Source organism: Sinocyclocheilus anshuiensis, unplaced genomic scaffold (genome assembly GCF_001515605.1).
Source record: "Sinocyclocheilus anshuiensis isolate Anshui unplaced genomic scaffold, SAMN03320099.WGS_v1.1 scaffold256, whole genome shotgun sequence".
NCBI lineage: Eukaryota > Metazoa > Chordata > Actinopteri > Cypriniformes > Cyprinidae > Sinocyclocheilus > Sinocyclocheilus anshuiensis.
The window spans coordinates 629,496-654,038 of record NW_015558587.1 but is presented as its reverse complement, the minus strand read 5'-3'; the positions used below and the strand labels follow the sequence as shown (position 1 = coordinate 654,038).

Genomic DNA, 24,543 nt, shown 5'->3' with positions numbered 1-24,543 from the left:
AAAAAAAAAAAAATATATATATATATATATATAGTGTGTGCATAAGTGTGTATTTTTGGAGGGCTATAAAATGAACTTAATGACATTAAGGACATATTATGGACATTTATTAATGATATTTTTCACAGCTGAGAATAGTCGCTGGTGAAGGGTTGAGCAATCTTGAAGTTTCATTAGCCAATCAGCTTTGTCCTGCCATCATTATTTCTGCATTGTTTAGACACATGGTATTTCTAGCTCAGGTATTTAAGCTCTGCTTCCGAGGTGTCATGTGCAATTGCCATTGCAATACCGGCAAAGTTTTGTCCTGAAAAAGGTCCTTTGCAGGTGATATAACGCTCTGTGTTCTCGCCATTCAAATGATTTGTTATTAGGCAAATGAAGTGCTGCACACCTGCCATTAAATCCATCCATTTTGTCGTGATGCATGTCCGCCTATCATGGGCTGTTTTTCCTTTGTCCTCTACCCTTGTTTTTTTCCAAGAACATGGTGTTTTAGTCCAACATGCTGCTGTAATATTTAACATCTGCTTTCCCTGTAGAACCCTCGGTGATAGAGAAAGGATTTTAAGTGCTAATCAATGTGTCTTAAAAAGCAGCATTGATCTCAATTAGAAAAAGAAAGAGGGAAGTTTGGAAAGGAGCGGCTCTACGACTGAATGTAGCACGTTTAACAGCGGTGAGGATGATCTCACTCAGATGTGCCTCTTGACATTGTAAAGGTTATAGGTAATCCTACTGAACATTCCAACAAGTCTTGAAATGGTGGTTAGAATTTCCCATTGCTATTTCCATTTTTAGTGCCGTCTGTCTGCCCAGATGTCGCCGTGTCTGCCTGTGTTTTCTAGAAGCACTACACTGGTGGCAGAAAATGAATCATCAGAATTTGAATGTATTTACTGATAATTAAATCATTAATAAAGATAATCATTAATTTAAATTAAAAAAACTCAGTCAGCTTAAACCAGCAAAAATAGACAAGAAGAAACTGCAAAAAAATAAATTTAAAAAGACAAAATTTATGTTCCTATTGTGTAGGTCCTTTTGACTGTCTGTTTTTGGCACTAAGGCTAAATTAGACTGACTGACTTGTGGAATAACACTAGTTTGGGATGGCCAACTTGCTCTTTTATTTACCTATATATATCCACCTGCGTCTGTCCTGTCTCTCTCTGTACTTCTGCTTCCTGTCTAAGCCAAGCAAGCCAGCACTTCCTCTTAAGCAGAAATGAAGGAATCTCTCGGTTAATTCCTGGATGACATCAGGCTGTTGTCTGGCCTGTCCGAAGGAATGATGGGGATGAGAAGGAGCGAGTGCCGGGCCCAGGGAGGGAGGAATGGCAGCTGCTCGGCAGGAATTGATTGCATTAATTGATATGCCAATATGTAAGCTTGTTACATCCACCATTGCTTAGGATGATGGCTAACAAGTCCTGCTGATCAATGGAACCAATAAAGGCTTCATCCATTAATGAGCAATGTGGTAATTAATGTTAGCCCTAAACCAATTAGAGCAGCTACTGCATTTGCTGGTAAGAGCCGAAAGAGGTCTTGTCCATTTTATCTCTTTTCCTATTGCTCGCTGCCCTGTTCTCAGCCGACTTGCAGATCACCCTTATAAAAAACATGGCCTTACTCAGTCAATATTAAAGATATAAAAGTTATTTTCACATAATGTTCTTTACATCTTTATGAAGGATGATTTTATGTAGAAAACAGTAAATCACAAAAAATGACTTTAGCTGGGTTTTCACAGGCAGGGTCACATTTTTTAATTATCTGATGTTAAATCAGCTAATTCATCTGGCTCATAAGAGTCATTTGTTTGTGAAACTTTTTTGGCATGAAACCAGTAAAGACGTATTGTCTATTTATTGTCTTTGTGTTGTTTTGCAGTACAAAAGCCAATTTATCACATCACATTCTGTTCAGACTGAAAACTTATATTGAAGTTTTATTACTTATAGAAGGGTTATTACCATTTTTTTTACCGTGGTACTGTAGATTCAGCAGCAGTGCAGGAAATTTTAGATCCATGGTGCCTAAAAAAAATAACCACGATATCACCATCATTGTAGTGTCTAAACCATGTACATCTAAAAATATGAACACATAAATATGAAACATGAACTGTGGTAAAAGTAGAAATTTGATAACATCAACTCATACTCACTTCCACACAATTAACAATTTTAAAACAAGTCCTACAACTACACGCATGATCAGTGTCATGTGATGACACATTGCTGAAGTCTGATATCAGCCCTAGTAAATGTTCACGTTGCAGAGTTCTGCTTTAAAAGAGACGTGTGTTTCTTACGCACAGATATCGGGTTACAGGGCTGAACGTGAATCTCGTTCCTCTCCTATGACATCATCGCTCACCTGCCTATTGTGGAGGTATTTTGCCAGCAACCTCTCTTTCCCCCTCTCTTTTTTTTTTCACCGCAGCTGTGTAGACAGAGTGACAATCCCGAGCACTCAATCAAAGGGCCTCTGATAGACACCCGCAATATCGCGTTCATAATCACAGGCGATACATCGACGATAATGAATGTGATATTGTGTAGCCATAGTTCACTGACAAGCTACACAATATCACGGTTTTCACATTGAAGGGCAGGACCAGTCCTGCCTGGAATCCATTACTTCACTTATCAGGCTACACCATTTTAACAAAGGACATTTTTCCTTCCCCTCCCCCCTGCCCTTCTTGACTGATGTAGCAAAAGTACGTTTTTTTCTTCTTCTTTTTCTTCTTTTAATCCAAGAAAAGGTTATTACTACAGGAATAGATATTGTAGATAAGGTGGGACATTATAAATCTTACAGAGAAAAGGGGACAGGAAAGGAATCTGAATTTGGAAAGAGAGGACAGCTCACAGAAGTGATGGTAATCGTGCTTTATTTGCCATTATGGTTCTGCCTCCCATGGGCTTGTAATGAATTTATGCACTTTAAGTGGCAGGTGAAGCAGGTGATGGAGATTTATTACTAATCACAGAACCGGCTTTACTGACGAGATGCGCATAATAATCGAATTTGATTATTTGCAAAGCCCTAGCGTACATTCTTACTTTAATGTAAACCATAGTACTGTATGACTACCATATTTATTAACAGTGGTATTTATGGCATTCCAGTACATACTTTGTCAAGAAAAAAAGTACAAAAATGATACCTTTAGGGGTAAGACCCTAATAGGTCCATATTATTACTTTAGAGTTGTAATATATACCCTTAATGTAATACTATGAACCTTTTAGGGGTAAATAAGGTACAGAGATCTCGGCTTGTAATGAATTTATGCACTTTAAGTGAATGTGAGAGCTGGCATGGCGACGGGTAGTGTGTATGTCTCATTGTGATTCATAAATTATGGAGGTCATCCTTAATTATGTATTTGTTTTTGCGTGAGAGATTATGTGATGGGTGTAAAATGTGTTATGTTTTGCATGTTTTGTGTAGTGTCTGGGGACAGGAAGTGGGGACTCTTGCCAGGCTGCCAGCAGATCACAAAGATACAGTATGAAATTGTACATTCACTAATACATCTGAAAGCTTACGCAGGGAATTAGTTGTGTTGGACCTTCAAGTCAAAATGGTTGGAAACCACTGCTTTAAAAAAAGGCGTGCAGTAAACTCGAGCAAACATCTCCATTTGCTCTCTATTTATTCTCATTAGTGTCTAGGAGAAACTATTCAGATATTAAAGAGATCTGATTTTCCTACTGGATTGACTGAAAATAGTAAAAAGCAGCATTCGAAAGGGAGCAGGAGAGATAGGAACAAGAAAGGCGGGTGCTCCATCCATCTCTTAGACTGAAACCTATACTCCTAATTGGTGCTTACAGCGGGGCAGACAAAATAAACAGTAAGTAAGGTGTCTCGGTGGTGGAGGAATATCAATTCTTGCAACTTGCTCAAGCCTGCACTCTGAATGGTTGTGTATTGACCCTAGCAGACCCCCGGAGGATACTCTAATTGAAAATTAATATTGAATCAATGCCGCAGGCTATTTGCATATTGATTATAAACATCCAGGAAGGCACCAAGTATGCGCAGGATCAATAGGGCCCTTCTGCAGCTGGGTGAGCACACTACATCACATGGCAGCTGCCTGCTCCGGAGGTTAATGACTGGCGCTTGTAGAGCCGCTCTTGTCAGGTGGAATCCAACCAAGGTTTCGGCTTCCAAACCTAGAACAGGCTGCTATGGAGGGATGGAGAGAAAAAAGGAGGTATGAGAGACGAGTTCTTGAGGCCAAACATTTAATGCCATTGCCAGAGTTCTTTTTTTCTGTAGATTTCAGTATGATTTAGTACCAGTCTTTGTTAGTTCCTAATTCCATTTTAGAGTGGAAGGATTTCAAAGCTCGGTCAGCTGAAATTATCAATATTTATTCTTTTTTTGACCACTTTTCACATTTGTTTTTCATGCTAAGTATGTTGTCACTCGTAAATGCATCACATTATGGAAGTAAAATGCATTGCAAATGGTGACTTTGAAGGAAAAGACTGTCTTTGTTGCTTTATTTAAAGTGTTACACTTGTTATGGCCCCAAAACCCAGCTGAACAGCACTAAGTGTTGTTTTAGGAGGACACACTGACCTTGATTTCTGCCCTGCAGTTGAACCGTGAACCAACAGAAAGCAAAGTATGAGTACATCTGTCTATCACAGGGTAACCTTGACTTCCTCTCCCTTTTGAGGAGTAGAGCATGATATGAGACGGATCAAACGGGCCTCGTTTTAATTTTGGTAGAACATTCACAGCATTACGAGACAAAGGAAAACAGAATCCAGCACTTTAAGGTCCAGATTATGATTCAACACATGCATTCCTCTCCCTGATTCCCTGTAATGCTTTCCACATGTTGGACGGGGACAGAGCAGAAGAGGTTGAGAGGGGAGAGGGCAAATAAATGAGAGAGGGAGAGGGTGAGAGTTAGCTATGAAAAGAAGAAAGAGAAAGTTTGGCTGGATATAGTTTCTTCTCTAAACCTTTCTAACACAACACACTGCCACAAAATGGTGACTTTGAAGGAAAAGACTGTCTTTGTTGCTTTATTTAAAGTGTTACACTTGTTATGGCCCCAAAACCCAGCTGAACAGCACTAAGTGTTGTTTTAGGAGGACACACTGACCTTGATTTCTGCCCTGCAGTTGAACCGTGAACCAACAGAAAGCAAAGTATGAGTACATCTGTCTATCACAGGGTAACCTTGACTTCCTCTCCCTTTTGAGGAGTAGAGCATGATATGAGACGGATCAAACGGGCCTCGTTTTAATTTTGGTAGAACATTCACAGCATTACGAGACAAAGGAAAACAGAATCCAGCACTTTAAGGTCCAGATTATGATTCAACACATGCATTCCTCTCCCTGATTCCCTGTAATGCTTTCCACATGTTGGACGGGGACAGAGCAGAAGAGGTTGAGAGGGGAGAGGGCAAATAAATGAGAGAGGGAGAGGGTGAGAGTTAGCTATGAAAAGAAGAAAGAGAAAGTTTGGCTGGATATAGTTTCTTCTCTAAACCTTTCTAACACAACACACTGCCACAGGTGATGGCCCTGCAATCCATTCATTGTGCAGTTTAGCCACTAAGACACAACTTTTTGCCATTATTTTTGCAAACGATAATGATTTTTGCCTAGTGGAGTTTAAAATGGGTGAACGTTTTCTAAGGTTAATATTAAATGAGGGACCCGAGCCATAGCTAGAAACCAGAATACATACAGAGGGCTCTTCTGACTAGGCCGACCTTTTGACGAGGGAATCGTTAAAATGGTCCATGTGACATCAGTGGTTCAACCGTAATTGTATGAAGCTACGAGAATACTTTTTGTGCGAAAAGAAAACTAAAATAACTTTATGCAACCATTCTTTTCCTCCATGTCACCATTTTGGAGAGTATCACGATGCATGCGCATGATTTTCCTGCACGTAAACGACGAATGCATGTGATGCAGCTGACGTTGAACATGCCTTGTTTACATTTAAAGGAGAACACGCGCATGTGTCGTGATACTCTCCAAAATGGCACCCTAGGGTGATGCGGAGTATAAAAATTGTTGAATAAAGTTATTTTAGTTTTCTTTTCTCACAAAAAGTATTCTTGTAGCTTCATAAAAGTACGGTTGAACCACTGATGTCACATGGACTATGTTAATGATGTTCTTACTACGTTTCTGTGCATTGATCGTGGTAGTACCCTTGCTGTCTATGGGAGAGTCAGAAAGCTCTCTTCATCAGAAATATCTTAATTTGTGTTCCGAAGATGAACGAAGGTCTTACGGGTTTGGAACAACATGAGGGTGAGTAATTAAGGATGTCATTTTATTATTTTTGGGTGAGCTATCCCTTTGAGGACACTCGCAATCTTTACCACCTGAGAGAGGCCAGAACTGAGACCTGACTGACCTTCTCCCATTTTTACAAGGAAGATCTTGCTCTCACGGTTGTTATAAACCCACAGACGGTCTGCGCGAGAACCAACTCCCCCCACTGGACGGCCTGGCCTGCTTGGGAAGCCTGGAGCCGAAGCCGGGGCCCTGGGAGCCAGGCTGCATCTGATTGCTTCATTACAAGTCCTTTCATTGACTTGGCTGCACTGAACTGATGAACTGAAGCAGTGGACAAGAGCACATAATTGGGAGAAATGAATTCTTATCACAGCTTTCTCATGAGGCCGCCAATCCTGGCTGGAGCCATGCGAGGCTGTTTTTACTGGAGCTCAGACAGAGAGGGACAAGAATAAAAAGCACAAAAAAGAGGATCTGGGATGAGGCTTCCGCTTGTATCTGGTTCTGGATAAAGGGAAACAGAATGAATGTGCAATTTGGGCTTAATTTGAAAGCGGAGGCAGCCTAAGCCTAAGTCGGCCCGCCGTGAAACTCGCGCTTAGGCAACTGTCCCGTTCTAATACCTCATTGCTCCTAGTGGTATTAGAAGCGGCGTTGTTTTGTTTCAACTAAAAAAGTGCAAAGGATTCTTCAGCATCTAATGCACTCTGTTTATTTTCCTCTCGGCAGCCCCCGGGGGAGAGGCCTGTATTAGTTAGTGACTTCACCCAGCTCATCTTTTCAGTCCACTCATCAGGCATGGCCGCCCCAATGTTTACCTGTGGGATGAATAATTAATGTGAGCTACCTGCTCCCTCATTTCAATGAGACAGACCTCTGGCTAATTAGAAAGAGAAGTCTTCCGCTCCAAGCCTACACAGCGGGGACGATATCAACAGCAACAATAAAAACAGCAATAACAGGAGCTCTGTAAATAAAAGCAGGAAGTTGCAGCGCTGGCCCGCGATTGCAGAATTTGGTGGAGGGATTGGTGGAAAACCTTAGAACCAATTTAGGTGCAATGGTGGTCTCAAAGGAGCAGAATAATAGTTAATCCCATGCTTGCCCAAGAGACACCAGTGACAAGCAGGCTCTCTTTCTCTCTCGCTCTGCAAAGTCAGCACAAAGAAGACACAGAGACACACACACACAAATACACACACAGGGAGAGGCTAACCTTTCATTCCACAAAATGCTGCTGAGTTGATCCTGAGACCATTAGCCATACAGTTTCCTCTGAAAGTTGGAAAGTAATAATAATTGCATGGCCAAGCATTCCTCTCACACTGCATAAATTAATAAGAATATTTAGCTCGCTTGGCAGATGAGCCCATCAGCCACTGTTTTTTATTGGTTCTCCTTATAGCCACATAAACCACACATACTTGAACTTTACGTCACCAACATCATGTTTTTTTTTTACAATTTACCTTCCATTTTGTTAGATGTGGAAAAAAGTTTATCTTCAACCCTGTTGAGGGCAAAACTGAGGCTGATTACAAATAATGCTTGTTAAAGAAAAAACAACAACTTCCTGATACTTGTGTGTCCTCTAAACCAATATATATATATATATATATAAGTAAATAAAATACGGGTAAGAGGGTGTTTTTACTCCCTGTTATTTTAAGGCAGTTGATGCATGTTCGAGATAGATTGGTGCGATCATTCACCATCATCCTTCTCTGTCCCTGAGCCAAAGATAACTCGCTGAGTAACAGGAGTGACTATAATCATTTCTGTTCCCCTCTCCAGGAGCCCGTCACAACACAGCGCTCAAACTTCACACCGCACCGCGTGCCATTGTCCGTACAGACTGGCTCGAGACACGTGTCAGACGAAGCCGAAATCTCATGGCTAGCTAAAGTCTTGTTCTGAATGAAGCCGAGTAATATGTACATTCAGGGGTGAAGGTCTGCACTTTCAGCTGTGGGAGGAAGTGGCCTTGGAGGCCCGGAAGGCAAAACAGAGACACTCTGGAAGAAAATTACAACTGTGAATATCTGTAAAAGCACGGACAGTCCCAGGGCTCGGCTTAAAATGAAGTCCCGGGTGCTGTGTGGCTGTAGTTAAAAGCATAAACGGTGTGCGAGAGAAAATCAAAAAGAAATGAAGTGTGCTCACTTGACATATGTGACCCACGCTAGTGGAGCTGAATACAACCAAACTGACCGTGGAGCTGTTGCCTCTGCCCGTCATTAGGGCTGAAGTAAAGATAGACAGAGCGAGGGGAGAGTGGAAAGGAAATGATGGAAAAGACAGAAATTTTGGCGTCGTCAGTGCCAAATCTTTTTCAAAGAATGTTTTCAAGTCCTTTCTTTCCAGTGAGCCAGTCGCCATATAGCAAATTGGTAAACTGATTAGACTGAGATTAGAGGCTGCTGATAAGAGATTGGATGGATATACTCTCGAGATTAAATGGATAACTAGATCGACTGATAGCTGAGTTGGTCCGTCGCCTCTCTTCCTTGACCTCCCCAGTTTCCATTGTAATTAAGGCTTTAAGGTGTGCACATAATCAAATAAATAAATAATGCCCGAATTATACGATAATGAATTAATACATTACAGGAGGAGAATAAATAAGCCCCAGCTAATTGCATAAGATGAGTCTTTTTTCATTAGCTTTTTGAGGGGAAATCTCATTATATGCATCACAAACTATAATCCTCCTTTAGAAATATGTAAATTTGCAATCACAGAAATAATAAATAAATAAACTGACAAGAGGAAGGAGAGATACTTTTGAGCAGCGTTATGTCATGTTCGCATTCCGCTTCCTTGGGCACCTCATTTGTCTCGATGTGACAAAAATGATCTTCGCCCACCAGTACATTTGATTAATTTTGACTGCTGTGTGTATTGAAATCAAAACAATCGTCTGGTTAATGATACTGCAGTAATTCTGCTGTTTTATTTCATATTTCATTGGTTTTATTTTTTAGTATTTTCAATCAAGCCTTCCGTGAATGGCCCCTTTAAGGACCCTAGGCTGGCCTGATATTTGCCTAATGTAGTTTGCAGCTTGCTATTTTTAACATACACATTGTGTCTGTTACGGAAAGAGTCCTAGATTCTCTTAAGCACTGTAAATTTTCATTTTGCTATTTGCACTTTTCACCACATCATTTCCTAGATAAAAATGTGCTCTGCAACCCTGTAATGAGAATGTAGTGCGACTTTAATTATGAAAAAATGAGCGTTTCCTTTCATTTGGCATGAGCTCTGAAGTACAACGTTTTACTTGAGCTGTCAGATTGCATACATATTCTAGGGCATATACTCATGCAAAAAACACACAAGCGCAAATATTAATTGTCAGCCGGATAAACATATCTATAGTAATTACATCAGAAAATGGAGATGGGGCCGATCATGTTGTGCATAATTACTGCAGAAAAACAATGCATGTCTATTAAGCGTCATTATGGAGCTTTCACGGATAGCAATCCAATTACCACTAGTTTGTTTCTCACTGTAAATAGGCACATTCGAGACAGTGCAGCCCCGCAGTGTCTGGGCGTCTTGCGACATGAAAAGAGCAGCGGTTCACCGCTGATCTGAGATCTGCTGGGTTTGTTAAAGGTCCTCTATATGTGACCATCAGCTGATCTGAGACCAGAGGCCAGGCTGGTGGTTGCATCTGATGGCTGCTGAATTATTTATCCCGGCTGCGGGACGCTAGGCGCAGAGATCCAGACCCCAGTATGGCGACGACGGTCCTCGCTAGTGGCCATTAGATGCCGTCTTGTAGCTACTACAGAGGGAGGTTGTGTGTGCGGCTGCGGCGGAGGGCGAATAACGGGGGTTCGGGATGACCCCCCTGCTCAATTACTTCACACTGGGTCGACCCGAAAGCCTCTTTGTCACTAAAGAGAGTGAGCAAGGCGAGATTCTCCAGATCAAAGTGCAGAACTTTTTAATTAAGAAAGAGAAAAGGCTTTATTTGTAACGAAAAAAGAAAGATAGAAACAACCAGACATTTTCCTATTAAGGAGAAAATGTCAAGCGCAGTGGTGAAGCGATACTCTGCGCGCTTTCCTTTGTTGTCCCTCCTGACATTGCGGGCTAATTTTTCATGGTTATTTGAACTGGAAAATGAAAGAGAGGTTTGTGATTATTTCCTATAAATGACAACACAATCGCATTACGCTTCAGTACAAACACAGAGAGGATATTGCCTTTTCATATTTCATGTGAACGTAATGGATGGGTTATGCAAAGAGGCCCAGAAAGAAAGACAAATGGAGGAAGGGAGCAGCAAGTGTTTGATTTGTATTAGAAAATGGCCTGAAAGTGGGACGGGTGAACCGTATTTCCTTTTTTTTCAATAACTGGTGGCGGTACTGAGCTTGTTTTAAGTGCCTGCACGACGTAACAATTGGATTTCTGTAGCGGATTGCTATTAGCTGCCACCGGGGGTGGAACTACAGCGATCCGGTGTGTGTGTGCAGGGGGAAGCTGGAATACTGGTGTACTGTTTACTGCATGCTGCACAGTATTCTGCCTGCTATTTTTCAAAAATGCTGCAATGTTATCGCATGACAATTTTTTTAATTCAAGTGTACACAAAACAGCTTGTCTATCTGATTATATACTTAGTCAAGAAGGAGTAAAAAAAGTCAGGGTGGATATTATTTCCTGTTCATTTGTCTCACTGGAAATGAATGGTTAGATAAGAGGATACAGTATTCTGCTTAGTATGAACTGTTGCATACTGACCAGAATATTCCATGGCCAAGAAATTAGCAGTAACACTTCAGTATAGGGACCGATTCTCACTATTAACTACTTGATTATTAGCATGCCTATTATTAATATATTGGCTGTTTATTAGTGCTTACAAAGCACATATTCTGCATGAGCAGAATATGTGCTTACATATTCTACTTAACAACTATCTTACTAACTATTAATAAGCAGCTAATTAGGAGTTTATTGAGGCAAAATCTTAGTTAATGGTTTGTTAATGGCGAGAATTGGACCTTAAAATAAAGTGTGACCAAATTAGCATACCATCCACAGTACACATACTGCATACTACCAAAGTCCCTTTAAGACAAGTGACGTCACTCGGCGGCCATCTTTGAAACGCTTCTCGGGCATGCAAGTGCAGCTCCTATCTCTTTGAATGGGGAAACATGAAATTCTCCAAAACTGTTCACTAAACTTACAATTAAATTTCACATTTGAAATCACTGAAGAAATCTGACAACAACAGTGTCATAACTGTTGTTTCTTTTGCTCAAATAGCGTTATAAAAAGTCTATTTTTTTGGGCTAGAGCAGCCGGTGCGCATGCGCAGTCCTAAGCGCACATCTCAGAATGCTGACTGTTTCTATAGCAACCGGGACTTCTAACGGCAGCTGCAGTGATGCGCTGACATTACCGATTAGCGATTGGCTCTTTAATTCACAAGGCAGGGCTTCCTGCGATTGAGCGGCCATATTGAGAGTTGCATTTTTCCCCATTCAAAACTATACGAGTGACACGTCTTGGGTATTCTATAGTCTTTGATACTACATCTGCTGCTTCTTCTGCCTGGCTGTGTTCCAAATGGAATACTGGTGTACTGTTTACTGTATACTTAACAGTACTGCTTTTTCACAAATAGTATTTAAAGCAGTATAATGCTACAATATTGTCATTGGACATTTCTGGAAAAATAGCAATATTAATTATTTTCTGTGTAAAAAATCTGTGTACAAAAACCAACTTGAGTGTCAGATTAAGTAAATAGTCAAGAAGGAGTTAAATAAAATTATGGTGGATATTCCTTCCAGTTCATTTACCTCAATGGAAATTAATGGTCAAGTATAGTAGGGATATAGTATTCTGTTCAGTATGAACTGTTGCATGCTTTATCAAATAACAACTATGGTATTCCATGGCTAAAAACTTAGCATACCATCCACCGTACAAATAATGCATAAGTACTGCATAAAAACTAAAAGTAACATGCTAGTATGCTATTCAAAACATAACTCTACTTATGAACGCCATGCACGGGAAGCTCTTCTCCTTATAATATTGCCCAGCAACTCACTGCACTTCAGAACGTGTCTATGCATGCGTACTAAGTGATTCACCATTGCGTTTCGCAAAAGCGAGAAAACAAAAACAGCATTGAAATCACACCTCTCACAGCTGCGAGGGTGCAGTGGATTCCCAGGGCTCAAACACATCAATATAAACCCCGCTCTTATATTTCTCAAATAAAATTAAGTAATCTGGTATTCATAAGCCTTAAAAATTCTGTTTTATCTCCTGGTCCGCTGACATAAACAAGCGGGTGGTGCTACACAGGGTCTTCAATTGCAGGACACACGTTTCCTCCAGAACGCCTCGATGCCTACGGAGCCCACCTATGGTGGGATGCCGCCAAGATTGAGTTTGTGTTTTCTTAATGTCTGTTTTTTGATGCACACAAACTCGTGTTGCATTATCCACACAGGAGCCGTGAGCGGCAACATGCGTATGCCGTAACGACCGCGCGCCAAGGTGGGCGCTACATACATACGTGCGTACGTTCAGACCGCATTGATTTTCTGAGCTAATACCTCTGCAGAGTGATCCACAGGCAGATGGATGCACTACAAAGATATGCAAATGCTACGCTCAATATATCGACAGGCGGAGATCTTTCTCAGGCGTCCCACTGTACCAGGCAGAGCAGTCTAAAGAGAGACGTAAACAGATAAGTAGCTGTTAATGGACTGGCTCTGGCTTACACAAACATTAGACAAACCTTGCTGGTACTCTACACGTCCAAGCTCAAACTTTTCCTGGTAGGAAGCAGAGCGTGTTGGTTGATGCATAGCATCCACCTTAATAAAGAACATTTGCATGGAATATGAAAAGCAGTGAGTGTATTGTGTTTTCACAATAGGGAAATGTAATATAATGACAACTGCATTGTGTTTTTTTTTTTTTTTCACTGTTTGTGGATTAGCACCGTGTTCACATTCAAACATGAATTTCCATATCAAATATGACCGATCAAGTCGAATATCACATTTAAAGCCATTACATATGCAATCGTACAGTGTGTGTGCAAACACTCCACCTGGTAATTAAATGGAGTTTGTGGCCAGTGCCGTTCATGAGGAGAGATGAGCTATGAACAGAAGAGCTATGACAGTTTGAGGTTATATGATTTTTATGTCCCTTTTTACCAAATGAAAAATCAATACCTTTTTTTCCGGGTTATACATATTCAGAGCACCGTCGAGCCCCTGCCCTTAATGGGAGGGGGGTATCTGCTCGGCTGTCACAGCTGTACCATCACATTTTCCGAGCCACTGGTGAATATATCAGACTGTATGTGATTGCCCTTCTTGACTTTCCTCCTCCTTTTCCTCTTGTCTCAAAATAACAGAAAGCAGTGTAGTATGAGAGAAAGATGAAGAGGGAAAAGGTATGTTATGTTAGAACGAGAGTAGTAAGCCAGTAGTGTGCGCTGTGGCCATTGGGGAACACTCTGACAGCTCGTCCTCTCCTTTGTGCAGAAAAATGTCTCCAGGCACAAGAGAGCAACGTCCACACGGCCCTTTCAACCTCACAGAGTGCAGGGCAGAAAAAAGCACAGCGCACTACTCTGCTATTAATGTGTTTTGTGTTTGAGAGACCACTGTCAAACACTGCCTAATGGCTCCTGCGTGTGTTTGTGTGCACAAATGTCCCCACAAGGATATTAAAACCTGAAATCACATACACTGTGGAGACCAAAGATCCCTGTGGTGTTATCATTTGAAGCCCTGACTGGAATATAATATTGCCACAATAGTTGTATTTATTAATGTTTTGATTGTATTTTATCAATCTAAATATGTATACTTGGTTCAAATTTGGATTTTTAAAATCTTTATAAATCAGACTTAAAATGGTCACGAAAAAATATCAAAAGTCATAAAAATTTATATTTTTAATATGGTAACACTTTACAGTAAGGTCTGATTAGTTAATGTTAGTTAATGCATTAACTAACAATGAGCAATACATTTGTTACAGTATTTCTTATTTATCTTTCTTAACATTAGAAAATACAAACATGACTGTTCATTGTTAGCTTGTGTCCGTTAAATAATACTAACAGATAAAACTTTTGATTTTAATAATGTAGTAAATGTTGAAATTAACATTAAGATTAATACATGCTTTAGAAGTTTTTTTTGTCATTGTTAGTTAACTAATGTTAATGAATGGTAACTGTTATATTATATTATATTATATTATATTATATTATATTATATTATATTATATTATATTATATTATATTATATTATATTATATTATATTATATTATATTATATTATATTATATTATATTATATTATATTATATTATATTATATTATATTATATTATATTATATTATATTATATTATATTATATTATATTATATTATATTATATTATATTATATTATATTATATTATATTATATTATATTATAAAGCAATAGATAAGTGATTGTGAGTGAATTGTTGATTGTGAGTCTGAATTATAAATGATTTTTTTTTTAGTTCTTAACCAGCCATAAACCATGACAAAATTAACCCTATACAAATGCATAGAGATTAGTATTGGATTGGTGTTCAACTGACACATGTACATAGACAAGCAATTAAAAAATAGCTTGGACAAAATGCAGACGTGCGTCCTGTGCGAACAGCCCCTAACGGTAAACCTGCCTTCGGTTTATTTACATATTTCACTGTAATTTTGTGCGAGCGGTGTGATGTGTCACTTTCAAGTCATTTCCTCATGATGACAGGCGCAGATCAGACACTATTGGAAATGTCATGCTTGTGATGCTATGTCACGTCAGGTATTGAAACGAAATGATGTCTGTTTAGAAGAGGAGGATTTGACAGTGCCAGTGTAAATTCGATTTCCCCTGATTAGCCGTCTCCTTCCGCTGCAGACCGCGTCAGTAGGTGAGCCGTCCACCAAAATGGCCAGTGATTTTGAAAGGCTTGGGGGATCAAATTAAGTGTTGCACAGAGGGCGTGTGGGGTCAACTCGGAGGGTGTATGGAGAGTCGGGTGCGAGATGGAGAAAGACGGGGGAGGGGTGGCACAAAGCTCTTGTTCTAAGGCAGTGTGAGCTTTTCCTTCTGTTTGTGATCAACTTTGCTGTTTAAAGTTTGCTAGCTGTTAGCTAGCCCACCCTCCTCCTCTTCCTCCTCCTGCGCCTCCCCCTCTGGCGCACAGCCCCATGGAGACACAAAGTATTCATTCACATTTAGATTTGGGGGTCACGACAGGGCCAGTGCTGAGCGAACGCCATGGCTTCTGGAAGGCAGGTCAGGAATCTAGCACATAACTCAACCCCGCTCCGATACGGAGCCATGGCCCTTAAAACCAAAGAGGTACTTAGCTTTTCTTTTTTCGTGCTGGAGGTGAGTGTGTGTATGTTTGAGAGTGTGTGAGAGTGATAAAGACGAGCTTGTCCTGGTGTTTTGGGGTGTGCGTGAGAGGGAGGGTGTTGCTGTTGTTTGGGAGTGTGGTCACCATGTGCACTATGTCGGTCTCGCTGACATTTGCCTGACTCACGCTCTGTGTTTATGGTGATGGAGGGGTTTACCCAGCGTGCATTGTTTTGAGTGGGTTTTGCTTCAAAAGCAGTTTTGGGGAATAGCTTAAATATTTTGTTAGGAAATTGTTTTATGATTACATGGTTATGTTTTCCCACAGCAAAATAATGTAGTAGACTAATGAAGTGGCTGTGACTGGAAGGTATTTTTGAGTGTTTACTTGGAGTTTATTCTTGATTCTGATTGGTTAACAGACATTCCAAGGTGTTGATTAGTTTTCTATAACTTAACAACGTTAAATAGCTTTTAGTCTTGACCGCTTTACAGTTTCACATTCGCTCCGCAACTTTCTTTTTGATCTAGGAAATTTATTTGCAATTATTGGTTCCACGAAGAACCTCTTAAGATCTACGGAACCTTTATATTGGACCAAAGTTTCCTTATAGTGGAGATTTTTTTCAGATTATTAAATGTTCTTCATACTAAGAAAAAAAATTGAAAGCTCTATGAGGAACCAAAAATGCTTCTTTCATGGCACTGCTGCAAAACCCCCTTTTTGGAATCATTATTTTTCAAAGTGTAGTAAACTTGTCTTAAAATGTTTTAAACACGATTCTTCAGAAGTGAATCAAATCAAGAGCATTTAAGGATAAAAACCTGAAAAATATAGACCTTGCATAGACATACATGTGGTAACTGTGGTTTAAGCAGATTTGATTCTGGACCGCCACGTTGATATGCTTTTAATTTGTAAAAAATTCAGCGGTCAATCATCAATTATTCCTCACACATTATAGTGCATTTGGTGGACAGAGGCAGGAGGGTTTTCGCCTATGCAGTGATGGTGTCTTCAGATCGTGCGGCTGGTCTGGGATGGAGGCAGTGTTTTTTTGTGTGTTGTGGTTTAGAGGGGGGTCCTGTTTTGGGTGGGAGGGGCACGGACGAGGCCGGAGAAGTTCTGATATGAGGAGCGGACAAAGCGTGAAAGCCCCCAGCATGGAGTCTATGTCCCATTGTCCCGCCGAACCCTTCTGTCACTTTCATTTTACACCGTGCGCTCCGAAGTCAGGACAGCTTTGATATAGGGAAGGGGTGCAGGAGCGGATGGCGGGGGGCCAGAGGGGGATCTCGCAGAAAAGAAAAAAAAACAGGACAAGCAAGGGAGAGAGAGGTAGAGTCCGTGAGGTGTGAAATAAGATTGCTTTTTTTATCCAACAGTGCAGCGTTAAAGACAAGGAAGCTGTCTGTTGTGGGGCAAAATGAGAGGGAGAAGGAGGTAGATGGGGGAAAAAAGAAGAGGGGGAAATATGGCCCCACAGATTTACAGTGATGTGCGCTGTGACACCTGGTTAAAATGATAACCAGTGCTTCGGTAATCCTAATGAGAGTAATGAGAAAGAGCAGCCGCTCACAGAGAGACCGACTCACACCGCTCCACTGCGCTCCGGCTGGAGGAAGGGTGAGGCGAGGCAGGCCAGAGCCAATGCTAAACCTACAGAGGATCCCAAGAGCTTCTCAGGTATGGTTCCTCAACGTGTTTTCAAGAGCACCAGGCTGATTTCTGTCGAGCTAGATGCTCGGTTTGTGTTATGAACGTGTACACCGGCCCTTCGGTCTGGGTAGGAGAGGCTGGATGGAGCAGTGGTTACCATGTATTATTTATTTGGCGGTTTGTGCCTGTCGGTATGATTAGTATGTGTGTAATCACCGTTCTTCTGGGGAAACGGGGGAAGGCAGCTCGGCCTCATCTGAAGGTAATCGCGCAGTCTTCTGAGTCTCATCGCTTGGCGCGGACTTCCTGTCTAGCATCTGCTTTTGTCATCTCCACATATTTCCCAGTCCGCGTTCTGTATATATTTGTCTGTGCCTTTCTAACCTCTCTCTGCCTTCATCTGCTTTGTGTGTGTGTCTTGCCAATTTCTCTTCCTTGCTTGTATAGGGTGACACCTATAGGTCAGTATGAGATACTGCACACTGGTACGGGTTTGAACGTTTCATCTGCAGTTTTCTCACACGTTATCATGCATTTCCCGGTCCGCACGTACAAAATTAAAGTCCATTTTCTGTATCCCTCCACATCTGGCTTTGCTGAAATGTGGGATTGCGCTTCCTCTGAGAACAGACGTGCTTTGCAATTTTAGGCGCTGCGGTGGGCTTATTCGGTTGGCGTGATTAGATTAAGGCAAAAGTTTAATATCACTGTACGAGGACGGGTTAATGAGGACGATTAATTAGAAAGCCCAACCTTCAGGGTATTGTCCTTTACATTTTTAGGATTTGGGTTAGCAAATGGCCTCTCGCCATTGCTGCGAGTGCTTCCTCTTAATCTATTTCCAGGCCAGATCTATGACTACATTTGGGTGGGTTCTTTCATTTGCAGCCTACTCTAAGGCCACTTGTGACCTTTCATTAATTATGGCTGGCCCGGGTTTAATCATTGTGTACTGCGGTGGTGGCGGAGATGAGGAATAGGCACATTCATTTGCCTCTTAGACACATGGCCATGGGTGGAATTAAATGTCTACCTATCTGCGTACCACTGGAGGGGGTTGGGTGTACAGTCGAGGAGTGAGATGTTGATGAGAAAAGGGTGAGAGATGATTTCGGGGTGGCAGCTGTTGCGTGAAGCGACTCTCCATTAAGAGAAGGAAGTGTGCTAGAGCAGGAATTAGACACACTGGCGGCTCTTCCAGAGGTGTAAAATCTACCTGGGGATTATTTTGTAATCTGGCTGCTTCTGACTCTATATCATATTGTAATTCCCAGCCTGGCAAAGGTGGATTTATCTAGACGGCAGTGCATGTTGCTTTCATTTTTTTCTTTTGCCTTTCCAGCCTATTTCTCAGCCCAACGCTGTTGGGTAATGTTGGGTTATGGAGAACGGAAATTGCTCGTTGCCTGGGAAACATAACAGAAACAGGCACATTTGTGAAAGAATGAAATGTTGTATGTATAGCTGGTTATTCCATTTTTACGTGCCGTCATTTAAACACAGAATCAGTGTGGGCCCTGGGTAATATGGCCTAAGTGCATAATCCATACTGCGATCAAGCGCTAGGTGCTTCATCTACACTGAACACAGGTGCAAATGCAAAAAGCACTGAGCAAATCACAGTTTTTTTTTGCTTTGCGAAGCTTTTCTGGTTGTTTTTAGAAAAAAAAAATAAGGCTGAGATGAAATTAACAACAGTTCTGTTTATCTACCTCCTCGTTCAAACCTGCACTCCTGTTATTATTGAATAATTTGCCTGTTTTTGCATTTGTTCATCTGACGTGTTATTGCCGTTATGCTGAAAAACAACTCTTGTGAATTAGCGCATGTAGTTTTATAACCTTGCAGTGTACGGAAGACTCTGTATACCAGTGTGTTCTTGTGTAATTACTTTCTCCCAGAATGCCACAGCGGAAACCACAGCGATTGTAGGCTTAGGCAAACGGTCTGCCCCAGTCGTGTTTCCTCTCGGTGCATCAATAAATAAAACAGTGCAACAAAATGCAGAATTACACATAGCAATCCACACAAGACCATCAGATGTAAATGGCTTTAACTGCTCTAGATACACACACACACACTCACACACAAATGGTTTGTTGTAGCACATTAAGTCAAGGAGATGGAAATGTTTAGAGATGTTGATGTATTACCCGCAGTGAGAGAGTTATGGCGGAGGCGTTTATTAAATACGCCGCTCCATGTTCATGCAGAGACCAAAAAAGCGTTTTTGAAGAATGATAGATTGAGGTTGTAGTTTAACAGTTCTAGAAACCGAACACTGATGAGAATAAACTTTAATGGATTGCGGGGCGGCTTTTGGAAGCGGCTGGTCTGGATTCAAGTCGCGTCCCAGGCGGGCTTCTAAAGTGACTGAAACGTTATTGGAAAATAAAAGCTGTTTTAAGTTAAGTGTTCGAATATTGTCGTGGAATAGCGATCTTTGAGCGTGCAGATGAATATTTGAACAGGATATTTCAGCAGCCGTTGTTGTCCTGTCGATATGTCAATAACCCACCTGATAGTTTTTTGTTTTGCGAAGCTTTTCTGGTTGTTTTTAGAAAAAAAAAATAAGGCTGAGATGAAATTAACAACAGTTCTGTTTATCTACCTCCTCGTTCAAACCTGCACTCCTGTTATTATTGAATAATTTGCCTGTTTTTGCATTTGTTCATCTGACGTGTTATTGCCCCATCCTCTCCTCCCCCTTCAGGAGAGCTGAGTGAGGATGTGGAGGCTGCCAGTGAGACCACCACAGATCAGGAGGACCAAACCAAAGACAGAGAGTGTGGGGGGGAGAGGGAGCTCACCAAAGGGACAGGTAAGCCCTATCTTTCAATTCACTATACAAGGGGTCCAATATAACAGGGGGCTGTTAGATTTTAGGGGTTTCTTTTACACATAGACACTGAGAAACCTTTATATTCCACAGCTTTAGTGTTGTGGCTTATTAAATAAGGTGAAGTTTTACCACAAATATGTCAGTGCACTTTTAAGAAGCTCAAATATTTCCAAGAATCAAGCTTAATTTAAGATGTTCCATTTCTCACCCCTGAGGATTTAGTTGGAATTCCCAGGAAAAATTATCCCTGTTGTGTAATAACTGATAAGGCTTATTGACTGCCACAGACTTTACTGTTGCAAAATCAATGTTTGTGTGTGCTAGCCATGGTACTTTTAAACAAGCTCAGCCCGGGAAAGGGGGTGCTCAGGGGGCACGAGGTGGGAATAAAAAGGATTGATGCCCATTTTATTATCTGTTTTTCAGGATCTTCTCTCTGTTACTTACACATGGCATTATTGGAGATCCATTGTTGGGGGTTCGCTGTCTTTAAATGGCCTAATATATTGAGCAGGTGGCTTTTAAGATGGTTACAGGGGATTTCTGCATTTGACTTGGCAAAATAAAATGAATAGCGAGCTGAGTTTTTTTTTTTTTGCTTTGCATTACCTTGGGTTTTAAAAATGAACTTAGCCCGATATTGGTGAGCAGGCCCGGCAGCAAACTGCAGCAAGGGACTGTAATTATGAACGTTGGGAGAGGTACTAGAGAGAGCGACGCGCAGAAACTCTCCTCTCTCTTGAAACTCGCACAATTATTTTTCCTGTCTGCATGCTCGGAGCCACTGTGGAAAATGTGTGTATGTCTCTACCACATGTATATATATATATATATATATATATATATATTGTTTTTTATTATTTATTTAGTTATTTATTGTGCTGTTGTATTTTATGTAATTGTATGGTCCAGCATGTGTGGTGGGAGAGAGAATCAGTTGCTTTGTCTCGTAACCTTGTAAATACTTGTCAGAGAATGTAATTGTTGTGCGCTCCTATAGAAAAAAAAATGCTACCGTCCCTTTAAGTGCTTCCACCAATTCTGATGGAGTGCTGATTTACATATCCCATCCTCTCCTCCCCCTTCAGGAGAGCTGAGTGAGGATGTGGAGGCTGCCAGTGAGACCACCACAGATCAGGAGGACCAAACCAAAGACAGAGAGAGTGGGGGGGAGAGGGAGCTCACCAAAGGGACAGGTAAGCCCTATCTTTCCAATTTACTAGACAGGGGGTCCAGTTTAACAGGGGGCTGTTAGATTTTAGGGGTTTCTTTTTCACACTGAGAATCCTTTATATTCCACAGCTCCAGTGTTGTGGCTTATTAAATAAGGTGATGTTTTACCACAAATATTTCAGTGCTCTTTAAGAAGCTACATTTTTTCCAAGAATCAAGCTTAATTTAATATGCTTTATTTCTCACCAGATCAGGAGGACCAAACCAAAGACAGAGAGTGTGGGGGGGAGAGGGAGCTCACCAAAGGGACAGGTAAGCCCTATCTTTCAATTCACTATACAAGGGGTCCAATATAACAGGGGGCTGTTAGATTTTAGGGGTTTCTTTTACACATAGACACTGAGAAACCTTTATATTCCACAGCTTTAGTGTTGTGGCTTATTAAATAAGGTGAAGTTTTACCACAAATATGTCAGTGCACTTTTAAGAAGCTCAAATATTTCCAAGAATCAAGCTTAATTTAAGATGTTCCATTTCTCACCCCTGAGGATTTAGTTGGAATTCCCAGGAAAAATTATCCCTGATTACGGCGAATCTGGTCAAGTGACAAAAACACAAGTCAGGGCCTGCTTACAGAGTTACAGCGTGGCCATGTGTCTAAACACATGTGACCGTGTTCTTTGCCTCACACACACATACACCTCTGAAGAATGCTGTCAGATAGGAGTATTTTGCAGGCGGGGATGGGGGCGGTTGTGGCAGGTGCAGGTGTCAGGTTTCATAGAGAGGTGTGGTTTAAGAGGAGGGGGGCTGCTCGGGGTGTTGGAGTGGAGTGGATTGGAGTGCAGAGGAGAGAGAGGCCTGTGGAGGTGGAGTGGAGATCAGTGGTGCGTTGCTGTGGCGCTGATGTGTTCGGAAAGCTGCGAGGGCCTGCAGCACGTGCTGCGTTATGAGCTGGTGTGTGCATGCGCTTGTGTGTGAGAGAGTCAACTGGCCTATTGTTTGTTACTACAGTCATATGTACCTGTGCATGATATGTACCATTTTAAAATGGCATAACTCTTCCCGTTAGGTCTCATTAGTTAATGTTAACTAAAATTAGTTAATGCACTAACTAAAATTAACAATAAGTAATACATTAATTACAGTATTTATCAATCTTTATGTTAGTTATTAAAAAATGCAGGTGTTTATTGTTGGTTCACATCAGCTCAGGTCTCTTAAACAATTAAATGATTAACATATAATTAATACGTTTTAGAATTATTTTTCATTGTTAGTTCACTAATACTAACGTAATTAACTAATGTTAACAAATTAAACCGTATTGTAACGTATAACCAAAAAAGGAATACAAATGATAAAATATGAATATGAAAAACCTTATGTAATTTAATTCAAATTGAACTGTGTTCTTTCAAACCCCAATCAAGACTACCTCTAATGTGTTTTGCTGAAATCAAAAATTTCTTACAAAATAGTTACAAACCCATACATGAAATAAAGTGCAGAGGGTGATAATTTTGAAAACAAAATGTTTTTAAATTTTTTAAAGCAGCAAAAAATAAAAAATATATTTTTAATAAATGTTAATAAATAAATAATTTTAAGCAGTTAAGAAATATTCATGATTATTCTCATGCCTTTTCAGTCATTTTTAAGGAAACAAAATTACCATAATAATAATGTGTTTATAATAATAATAGATTTGTTTGGATGCCAGATTTAGAAGAATATATGTACTACCTGGTTGATTTTATTTTTTAGGTGACTAATAATAATATTAGTAAATGATATCTAGTGTAATATGGTTTAATAGGAAAGCACTTATGGTTTGGTCACAATGAAGGTATACTTACCGGTGGTGCTGGCTGTATAAAACAAAAAAAACGTTGGGAAACACATCAGTACTTATGCATGCGTGTGTGGTTTGGACCTTGAGCATTAGTCATGTCCTTCGACAGGTGCGCGCCGGTCTGAATGTTCGGTGTCCATTCTTGCTCGCCATCTCGCGTTTGAAGTTCCATTCACGTGGAGTTCAATTGGTGCCAATGTATGGAAGCCGTTTGATTGCAAGGAGGAAGCAGTCAGCGCATGCACCTGTCTGGAACAAGTGTTTTCACTCCAGCTGTGCCTCACAGGCGACAGGATGCAACTTTATATCTTCATGATAGCAATTTTAGTCTTTTGCATGTTCCACATTTTATTATTATTATCATTATTTTTTAAATCCCGAAACTACAGCAAAAAAAAAAAGTTAATTGGAGCATTTGAAGGCAAATCTTTTAAAACGTCTTTTGATTTTTTTTCAACTTTCATTTTAAATGAGGCTGAGTTGTTTGTGCACTTTGAGCGAGTGCCACTCGGCTTTGATGGGGAGAAATAATGATATGCATCGCTTGCCTGAAAATGGCTAAAAGTATATTTTAACACATCAAAATAAAGCACTTTAAAAAGCATTAAAATGAGCTGCTTGATTAATAATTCAGCCGTTACCTGTGGTGCCGAAGAAGACGACTCTGCGCATTAAGAGTCCTGCGTCTTTTTCTGAAAGGCATGCGATTCCATACAAGAATATTCAATTCCTTTCCTCCCCCTGTCAGTAGCTAATCACCAAATAAGTGTGTTTCTGTGTTTTCACAAAGGAAAGATGTGCTTGCATATGAAAAATTTACAGGCTTCCCAGCAGCTTATTAGGAACGCTTAGTTAAAAATAGCGTGCATTAGGAAGCCAGGTCTAGGGTGCCGTTTGATGTCTGAGGAGAGGTGGAGAGGGGAGGAAGGAGTGACGGGGGTGGAAGAGTGAAACCTGGCAGTGTTGTGATCTAAGATACTGGTGCTGCTTTAATGGAAGCTCTTTTATATTCTTTTTCTAATCGTGTTTAGAACTAGCTTTCATGATTGACGGACAGAGCGGCGTGAGACGAGAGGCTTTCTGAACTCTGCCTGGGAAACGCTGGAATGCTTTTAGTAAACAGAGGCGCTCTTGTTTTGGCTGGAGATTGTCTGAGAATGCATCAACGGTGAGCCGCTGGACTCCTCTGGCTAACCTGTTATTTCAAGGCACGCATCCGAGCGGATTTGAGTCACCCTGTCTGCGCTGGCTGTTATTAGGGCCTGTCATTAGTGTTGTTGAAGTTTTTCCCTCTCATCCTAGT

At 40.7% G+C, this 24,543-nt stretch overlaps 1 protein-coding gene across 5 annotated transcripts in view; it reads left to right on the top strand.

Annotated features, from left to right (window-relative positions):
* Positions 1–24,543, top strand: part of zfhx3b (zinc finger homeobox 3b) — a 238,114-nt gene that overhangs the window by 191,079 nt on the left and 22,492 nt on the right. For all 5 annotated transcript variants that reach the window (XM_016475618.1, XM_016475619.1, XM_016475621.1 and 2 more), the window contains one exon: positions 20,084–20,191. In XM_016475618.1, the coding sequence (XP_016331104.1) occupies positions 20,084–20,191 (108 nt within the window). The remainder of the gene's footprint in view (positions 1–20,083; positions 20,192–24,543) is intronic.